Source organism: Fulmarus glacialis, unplaced genomic scaffold (genome assembly GCF_000690835.1).
Source record: "Fulmarus glacialis isolate BGI_N327 unplaced genomic scaffold, ASM69083v1 scaffold40381, whole genome shotgun sequence".
In the NCBI taxonomy this organism is placed as follows: domain Eukaryota; kingdom Metazoa; phylum Chordata; class Aves; order Procellariiformes; family Procellariidae; genus Fulmarus; species Fulmarus glacialis.
Genome location: NW_009195401.1, coordinates 13,955 through 23,673, shown reverse-complemented (window position 1 = coordinate 23,673; position 9,719 = coordinate 13,955). Strand labels below are relative to the sequence as shown.

The 9,719-nt window shown below is 43.5% G+C and overlaps 1 protein-coding gene across 1 annotated transcript in view; it reads left to right on the top strand.

The window, feature by feature from the left end:
• SLX4 (SLX4 structure-specific endonuclease subunit) overlaps positions 1–9,719 on the top strand; it is a 22,491-nt gene that overhangs the window by 2,734 nt on the left and 10,038 nt on the right. The window contains 4 exon segments of the mRNA XM_009588080.1: positions 6–137; positions 1,895–2,110; positions 3,098–3,312; positions 4,420–4,733. Of these exon segments, the coding sequence (XP_009586375.1) occupies positions 6–137; positions 1,895–2,110; positions 3,098–3,312; positions 4,420–4,733 (877 nt within the window).

The window sequence follows — 9,719 nt, the reverse complement described above, 5'->3', positions numbered from 1 at the left end:
CTGGTGTTGGCTCTTCAGAAGGAAACCAAAGAGGAAGCCCTGGCAAGCCTAGAGGATGCGGGCTTGTTTTTTTGTCAGATCTGCCAGAAGGATCTCTCAGCCATGAACACAACACGACGAGAGCAGCATGTTAACAGGTGAAAGACCAGCATGATGTGTCCTTTCCACATCCTCTCCCCTCCTTCATAGACTGCTCAGTCACCTTAGCCATTACAGGACATGGTAGCAGGGGAATCTGCATAGTGGCATTCACCTTTATGGCCTGAATTAACAAGTTGTTTTGATCTCAAAGCAGAGGCTGATCGTCTGGCCCTGCAGGGCTTCTGCATGTGTGTGGTAAGGCCAATGCTGCTTTCATCGGTAGTGTGGCAGAGGGGCTGCGACTGTAAATTGGCTAGCACAATTAATGAGGACCCACTGCTGCAGATTTTGAGATCTGCTGATTTCATCCAACAAAGCAACGTTTGATCCATTTTGCTAAAAATTGTTTCTTTAAGGACTTCTAGTATGTCCTGTGTATCCAAGCTGTCTGCTGAGGGAAAGGTGATACTGTTCAGAAGGATGACTAACTTGCACTGTAGAGCTGTGACAATGAGAGTAGAGAGGCTAAGGGAAGGCATCCCTGCCTTCTCTTTTGTCAGAATGTGTGCAACTAAATTGAAATTAATGCCCTTAAATTAACAGTTTCCTTAGTGGTAAGTATTAAGTACTGTTACTATATTACAGTACAGATATCTCTTTGTAAATTAAAAGTCTTTGCTTCTCTGTTGAGAAAATATCAGAAACAGCACATTTGAATGGTTTTAATTTCTTAATTCCAGCACTTTCAGGGGGCAAGAGTGATTTGATTTGTCCAGTCCTACATCACATTATTGAGTGGCTCACATTCATTAGGGTTATCTGCAGCTGCAGCTTCAGAGGTGTTACAGCTGTTCTTGTCTTCAGATATTTACTGCTGCTTTAGAGGACAGGTTGTAAAACAGTGACAGCGTGTCAGAAGTGTTTTTTGGAAATTAAGTCTGCTTTCTAAACCATGAGGCATGTAAGCGTATGATGAGATTACAAGGTTATGTTAGCAATGGATTTTTTGATAGCAGTCTTCATCACAAGAAGTACAGCTGTAGATGGATAGATGCACTGGCAAACTAGTAATTACCAGTCCTAGTACATCAGGTGAATGGTCTCTTACACAACTACCTATGCGTAGGTAGTGTGTGTCATTACTAATCAGGGAGTGATTTTTATAACAGGTACTGCAGGTCCAGGATTTCACACCTGAATCTCTTTGGAGAGGACAGAAAAAGAACCATTAAAAATTTTTACATAGTTTTGGCCTACCAGAAATTATTAGAAGTTCATTATCCTTCACTCATAAGTGCAGTGTTCATTTCGACTGGTCCCTTTTCTGTGACATAAAACACTGTCCTTGTCAAATGAGGTATCTGACTTGAAAACGCTTACATTCTTGACACTGGGTGTGGTCATGCGTACAAAATAGTAAGAAGGACGAGAAGTAGTCCTGTTTCAGGTGAGGAAGACGTACCATTTCTCTGGTAGGGTGATTCTTTTTTTAATGGTGGTTTATAAGTTAGCTGGAATGTTAGAATGAATGTAGAAAGAGGAATTAGGTGATGGACACGCAGTGAAGTTGAAGAAGGTTATTACCTGCACATACTTCTGAGCAACATGTTTTTAACAGGCCATCATTTCCGTGTAGCTGTTATACATCATAGTCATCACAGTGGTGGGTACATAATTCTTGTTTTTTAGGGCATATTTCTTTGGCTGTTGGAGATACTAGGGATGATTGTGCTCCCTTTTCTTTACTATGGTTTAAATCTTAGTGTGGACAGTTTTAAAGTCTTCAGAGGTAAGCTTTGCCATCATCTCACAGGTGTCTGGATGAGATGGAAGAAGCGCAGATGTCATCCTCCAGCAAACCACTGGTCCCTGAATGTCCCATCTGTGGGAAACAGTTCCAAACCCCACAGAGCCGAGTCAGTCACTTGAAACGCTGTGCTGTCGAGATGGATGTTCCTCCTAAGCTGCTTCTTCAGGCAGTGCAGTTGCAGGTATCCTCGCTTGGTGATGCACCTCTTCAGTGTCCCAGGTAAGTTGGTGAAAATAAAAGATGCTGGTTACTTCCTTTGGCCTGAGAGACATTGACCCTGTGCTCCTGGGGATGAACGGTAGAAGCAAGGCAGACTTGCAGGCTGGGTGGGCCCCAAGTCCAAAGAAGGTCAAGTAGAGCCATGACCCAGTAGCACATGAGTAGACTGTGGTAGTTTGTTGGAGAAATCATCTTGCTTTCCTTCAGAAGTGGTCAGGTGGTAGATGATTTTAAAAGCCAGCAGGCAGGAGCAAAATGGGGGGTAAATAATCTTACACTGGTTTGTCAGAAATATTTGTGCTCTATGAGGCAATTACGCAGTAAAGCTGAATGGTGTGTTTGAGCTTTTTAAGCAAACCACCTCGTACCAGTGTGCCGTCTCTCCTGCGCATCTGTCGTGCCAATGCCTCAGCTATTCGGCTTGTGGCTGTACTGGATATATGTGCCTTTACACCCCGAGCCAAGGAGGAAACAGACGTGATGTTTTGAAATGTGCTTAGTACAGAGCTGCATCTGCTGTCTTGGATTTGAGCAGAATCTTTAGAGTACAGCAAGCAGTGCCTGACTGAATTTGTAGAAGGGCTCATAAGTCCCTTTGTGCTGAGGAAGGACCGTTGCCTGTTTCCTGTGGAAGCAGAAGAGTGGGAAAGCATTTTCTGGTGATCTTGGTTTTGCCCTGCTTCAAGTTGTTTTTTCCCCTTTGGTACAAAAGAGCATTCAAGGTAGAGATAGCAGGTGCTTACATCAGTGCTGTGGTCTTGTGTTTACCTTTTCAAAATAAGATTTTCTCTGAATTGCTCTAAATTCCGTGGATGATAAGAAATCCTTTGTTCTCTGCTAGGGAGGAAAGTAGTGAATAGTTTCTCATTATCCTGGATATGGGAATCTCTCTGAGCAAGTAAAGCAGCTGGTCTGGAGTGCTCAGTGTTGCTTGTCTCTGATCCAGTCACATTAACTTAGGCTTCCTGCTGCATTCTTGTATTTCAGCAATCAACCAAGCAGGTCAAAGCGAAAAGGCTCCTCCAAAGAGGACTCAAAGAAAATGCAGAAGAGGGCCAAATTGGAGACTAAGGATGAAGATTTGCTGGTTGCTATGGCAATGTCACGCTCTCTGTTGGAGCAAGAAAAGCAGGAACAAGCAAAATCAGTTACAAATGTGAAATCAGTGGCTGCTTTGCCAATCAAATGGAAGCCAGGATCAGGTATGTGTTAAAGTGAGTTAGTGTCAAAGGCTGTGTTATTGGAGGAGTAATGTAACACAGCCTGCTCTTCACTAAAACTTTCCCATTGGGTATAGGAGGGATGACAGCCCTGTTTCTGTTTTATTTAAGCTGTCAGAGCTTCAACAATATGCAGTATCCACACACAGTCAAGAAAGACTGCAGGATGTCCATGGGTTTTAGTGAAATCCCTTAGGAATCCCATGCGTTTTTCACCGATTGATTGTTTTGAATCTGTAAAATATTCTTAAGATAAGATGTAGGTTTTTGTAAACTGTGGAAGTGCAAAGAAATAAAGTGAAAAGATTATTATTATTTCTCCTGCAGTAGATTTTTTCCTATTCATCCTCCTGCAACCTGGATTAATGCAGCTTTTTCAGCCTTATCTCTCTGTTTTCTTTCTGTAACAGACATATGTGTATACTACATGCTGTTGAGCATGTGTTTCACTATTTCGGTGTGCAAAAAGGTTTAGAAAGGAAGACAGCTGCTAGGGGAGGGTGTTGAGTGCTGTGCAGAGGGGAGACTTCACTCTTCATGACCCTGCTCAGGTCTCCTCCTGCCGATAGGTACTGCCATTTGGGTTTGGGGTTGGCCAAAGGTAGTAAGGCACAGGATTTCCAAATGAAAGCTGCTCAGCGTTCATGTGAGCTGTGGTTTGATATCATCAGTGACCTGTACACAAAAAAAGGAGTCCTTCATGGATTTGTTGGCGGTTTTCTCTCCCTTTTTTGTGAAGCACTGCGGTCTAGTCAAGTGCTGTACAGGCACCGTTCCACGGGTCTGGGAGGTAGACTAAATGGATATCAGTTGCTTCCATAATGATCAGCTTTTGTAGAGATGTGACCACTCCCAACAGGCAGCAGAGCAGTGTGAGCAGGAGTCAAGTCTTTTTCTGGAGTTCATTTCTCCCATAAGGGTGATGTGAGGCTTCGGACTACCTGTGGAAATCTTGAGTTGTGTTCAGCTTGTAGCTGCCTTTTGGTCATCACTACCTACAACACCTGAAGGAGCTGGCATGTTGAGCTCCTCTGCCCTATGTGTTCAGCTATTTATTTATTTGGGTTCCTCTTCCTTTTCTTTTTAAAGAGAAAAAACGGCGTAAAAGAGGCCCATCTGCACCTCCACCATTACTGCTTCAGGACCCGGAGAAGGCCCGCAAAAGGATCCAAGAGCGAGTAGCTATGCTGCTTGCAGAAGAGGTGGAATTCCCTCCCACCCCTCAGCTTCCCACTAGTAGGATTTTGGAGGATGAATCTGGAAAAGCAACCTGGCTCTTACCATTGTCCAAAACCAGGGAGTGCTTTTTATGGAATATCAGTGCTCTGACAGGACCCTGTGGCCCCGAATCATTCTACACTGCTGGATTAACCCCTCCAATTGTACCTTGGAAGCCTGTGCAGGTGCGATGCTCTTTTGTCTTTGCTCTGATACTTGTGAGCCCTAGTTCACTTGCCCTGTAACCCTTCTGTTTCCTCATTTGGTAGTTAGACGAGTGATCCCCTGCCTCTGCATACTCATACTCACTGCTCATGCCCTGTTGTCCCCTGTCTTACACAGTCAGGTTTTATGATCTTAAACTTTCATTTCTCCCTTTCAGAGAGGAGAACAGGGCTCACGTTACCATGTTATTCCTTGAGCTTTCAGAAAATATAACTGATGGGAACAGAGAGCACTGAGTAAAGGGAGACCGTTGTGGTCATTTTGCCACTAGTGTGTCCATGTTTACAGCAGCCTAACTGTTGTTTTCCTTCTTGGCACTTTCCTCTGATTGATTCTAGTATGAGCTTTGCCCATGTGTTGCACTCAGCAAGGATCTGGGTGAAAAGTTTAAACTGAAGACTGATATTTGTCTTGCACAGAGGAGAAGGTGGGAGCACCTAGAGTTGTAAAGTGAAGCGTTTGCACTTCAGGCTTTCCCTGTGCATCCCACTGCCTCTTGTTGCATATGAGTTTGATCCAGTTTTCAGTTCCACTGTTTCATTCTGTTTTTCATCTAGATCTCCTGCCTCTGTCAATGCTCTGTATTTTTATAAAAAGTGCCTACAGAAGTAAACAAAGCTCTTTTAGTCTCATCACACACTTGCTCACTGAGAAGAAGGATATCACTTCTCTTCCTTCCCTCATTCTTTTCTTGAAGAATTTGGTGCTTCTGTTCAAAAACTGCTGTGCATATGTACGTGCTTTATTTAATACTTCTTCCCTAGTCAAAGTCCAGAGTTTTTCACTGGCTTATTGCAGGCTAGGGCTGTAATGGAGGGGCTCCATTCTGTGAAGATTTTTGACCTTCCGTTCAAGCCAAAAACTGCCAGAGAAGTTTAAAAATAAAAAACAGAAAAGCCTTTAAAATCATGGCAAGAGTGTGTTTTCCCATCTGGTTCTTTCCATTGACAGAAATGGCTAAACCATTTTTACTTAGAAATAAACAAACAAAACTATTTTTGTTGGGAAACAGAGACCAAACCTGGAAAATATCAGCTCCAAGGTGAAAGTTTGATTTAGTTACATGTAACTGCAAAAGCATTTCAGAACTCAGAACAGAAGCACCTGGAGAGCTTCAGCTGTGACGGTTGCCAGGCGCTCCAGCTATAATGAAATATTTAGATGTTGGAGTAGGAGCATTTCCACCATCCTTTCTCCCTGCTTGGCAATTGCCTGCACAGACATGCTCCTGGAGAAACCACCTTTTCTGCATTTTCTGTTGTAGTTTCCTTTCTTCTGTTCAGAGCTGTCTTACCTCGGGAGAGTCCTTCATAAAACTGCAGAGAGCTTTTGCCTCAGAAGGCCCTTACCTGGAGAATGCTCTGTAATCCTTTACTAGATGTTCCAAAAGTATGAAGTAGAGACTGTACTCTGAGCTCTGCAAATACATAAAATGAGACCTAATTTATTGGTTTCTTTTTTCCCTCCTCCTTTGATCAGAATCATAAGCCAGAGAACCTTCTGCCATCGGTGGGATCTGATCAGCCAAAAGTATCCCAGCAAATTCAGCCTGACCTCAGTTCTCATGAGCCCACTTGCACAGAGGTTGGAGGCCAAACTTCTGATGAATCCAAGTCAGGCCCTGAAGGAGATGGGCAGTTTTTATCTCACAGCCAGAAGGATGTTCAGACCCTGCGGGACCTAGTTGAGTTGGCCAGGGAAGGACTTACCCTTACTCAGTGGAACCTTGATGTTGACCATGTTCAGGCAGCAGAGCAGCCAGGTAAGTTCTGGGGGCTTTGTGAGCCCTGTCCCTAGTCCCTTCAGCTACACAGAGCCAGACTTACGCTGTGCTAAGCTAGGAGAGCCATCACAGCACCCACAGGATGTTGATGTTGATCCAAGAGGTGATATTGTGGGGGGACATTTTTCTGCAGTAAGCTTTAGATACAATCAAGCTGATGTTTCTGAAATGATTCATAAACCCTAGCATTTCAGAGGAGAACTGGACAGCAGATACTAAATTTTATTTTAAAATTCCCTTAAAGATATCGAAGTATTTTCTGCCAGGAGGGAGCCCGGACATGTTCAACAGCTGGGACAAAATCCTCATCCCTGCTATTTCTGTTAATGTGGACTGTCTTTTCAGGTCTTGAGACAATTGGATGAGAGAGATGTGCAAGAGGGATGATTTTATGTTGGTACATCAATTACACAAACCTGAAGTTTATCTGTACCTATAGAGGGTTGAAAAAATACAACACCTAGAATTCCTCTATGGGCAATTCTCTAATGTCCTCAGTCATACTTGCGTGTGGTGCACAACTGCACATTTCAAGGTCAATGATGTCCCTTAAAGTGGCCTGACTGTTCAGCAGAATGTATTGCGTGTCTCCTGTTCACCTGTGAAAGAGAACATGGTTGCTAAGTTCACCTGTCTGCATTTTCACTTGGGTATAATATTCCTCACTTCCCCTACTAAACTGCAGCAAATGATTCCTGGTCCTATAAAACTGCTCCTGGGATTTCAGTGGAGATATAGCTTCCTGGGTGAGGGAAATAATTTCCACGCATAAATGTATATTGTCTGTGTAAATGAGACCAGGTGGTGGAAAAAACACTGTGCAGACACTAATGCATCAGAACCCATTTCTGAAGACGTTAATTCTTTCTGTTGCTCTGCATCCTGTTCTGTGCACTCGGTAGACTACCACAGGGCTCAGACTGTGCAAAACCATATTTCACTGGCTGCCTCTGAGCACTGGGGCCCACAGCATTTTGTCTAGTTGAAATGCGGATCCAAGGTACATTCTGCCTGTCTGCTAGGATGAAACCGTGGCATGTCCCATTCCACTCTGTGTCGTAGTTTTTTTTCCCACTGGAGGAAAACTGAGACGTGAAAGCAGAGAAGCGTGCTGCGCTCTGCAGTTCCTCCATCTGGATGGAGGCACGCACTGATCTGCAGTAGATTGGTGCTGCTCATGGCTGAATGGTACTTGGGTACCCGCAGCCTGGGAGAGGCTGAGCCTTCAACTCAGTCAGGCTGGTTATAGCAGCTGTCTCGGGGAGCTGTCATGGCAAGGATCCTGTTAGGAGTTCTTACATCACTCTGTCTCACAAAGAAATTGCATGTGATGTGTGATGTGCGTTTTCTTCTTTGAGGAAAACTGGCTTCCAGTGATACTCTACATGATGGCTTTGTGCCCCCATCCAAAGAGAAGAGCCTCCTGATGAGCAGCTGCAGAAGAGTAAGAACAACCCTTTTTCCCACTTTTTTTGTATTTGTTTATCACTGTAAAAAAGAAGCTATTGCATTTGTGCAATTCATAGAAGTATGGAATATTTCCCGTTCCTTTCCATAGAAACAAAGAGGTGCTTAAGATTCACAGTCACTCAGGAATCATCATGGGCACAGGTGAGATCAGCACACGAGGTGGTATTTCATTGATGCCCACAAGCAGGCCTGTGGATTTTTCAGTACTTGCTCTTCCTGATGAGAGAGATGATTTAAAATAACAGGTAACATAAGGCCAATCTGTGCATAGTTTATATAAAGAGAACCAGGTTAAAGAGTTATGTTATAGCACTAAGAGTATTTGGGGGTAGGAACTAGGGATGCAGCTGCACCACGCTAGGCAGTACTCTGCTTTAATGCCCAGGCTATCCAAGAGAAAATTGGCTGCAGGAGAGACAGAGCTGCCTGGTGCTTCCTCCAGGCTTACATACCCAGCTACTTCGGGTGGTTCTGAATGGAGCTGTTCCTCCTCTGTCACCTTCCTCTCCACGCCATGCCTTGCAGTGGAAGAGAGAATTCTTGCAAGGACTTCCTGACTTGCACTAAATTCTTTTCATCTGGCATAAAAGCCTGATAGATGATATGGAATGCTGTGAGGTCCGTGGAAGATGAGCACTTTTTTGCTGCTAATGTGAGCTTTTAAAAGGTTTAGTATAGAAAATCCTCAATTGTGGGAACACATATCAGAGGATCTAGCTTGAAAATCAGTGTGCTCTCTGTGGTGACTAGGTGAAGAATATAGGCTAGTAAGTCACAGATGATTTTTTTATCAAGCCAGTAGTGTTCTGTAGATCACGTCTTACCCCAGATGCACCAGTGGATATGTAATCCTCCATGGATGTATAATCAGTTTTCTTCAATTGAAGTGCATAAAAAAAAAACCCCTAATTCATCTTCTAACAGGTCATCCACTTTATCTGGTGAAACTTATTATCTTTGGTTTGATAATAAATAATCATGCCATGAAAGCTAGTAGCTTTTGATGCCAGATAATTTTGATGCCTTGAGAAAGCACTTTCATATTGTGCTAATAGAATTAAGAGGTTTCTAAAAGGAGACAATTCTGTGAGGTGGGAATCTACTAAACTTGAGCATTCCAGCTACTTGTTACAGAAACTCTAGATATTCTTTGGGGGTATTAAAAAAAAAAATCCTTAGCAGGAGAAAACATACTGTTTTATAAGCTTCTGAGTCTATTAAACCAGAGGCCTTTAGCAGTACAGAAACTGTTCTGATACTGTTGTTGAAACTCAGTTGCTACCAGCAAAACCAGTATGATCATTTCAGATTTAGTTTGATTCCGTGATAGTTTTCCTGAGCAAATGAAGTGTTGCTGAAGAGTTGGATTGCTAGTGGGAGTGGTTTGTGCTTTATATGAGCACAAACAGAATGTAACCATGTACAGCAAATACATCCATTGCATTGGCAACACATCCCCCACCCATGTTTAAGACCCTTGTCACATCTGTGGAGTCCAGTCTAGCTGGCCTCCTCAGTAGGAGAGAGTGTTCTGGTGTGTTCTCCGACAGGAGCACATGCCCACTCGGAGCTGTCTTCAGACCAGTCTGTTTGGTTTGCACAGAGAACGGTGCAGCCAGGAGGTTTCTAGCCTTATTTAATTTCCCCATTCCTGATTCATAATTTTAGCCTAAGCAGGACAGGTGTTCTGAGC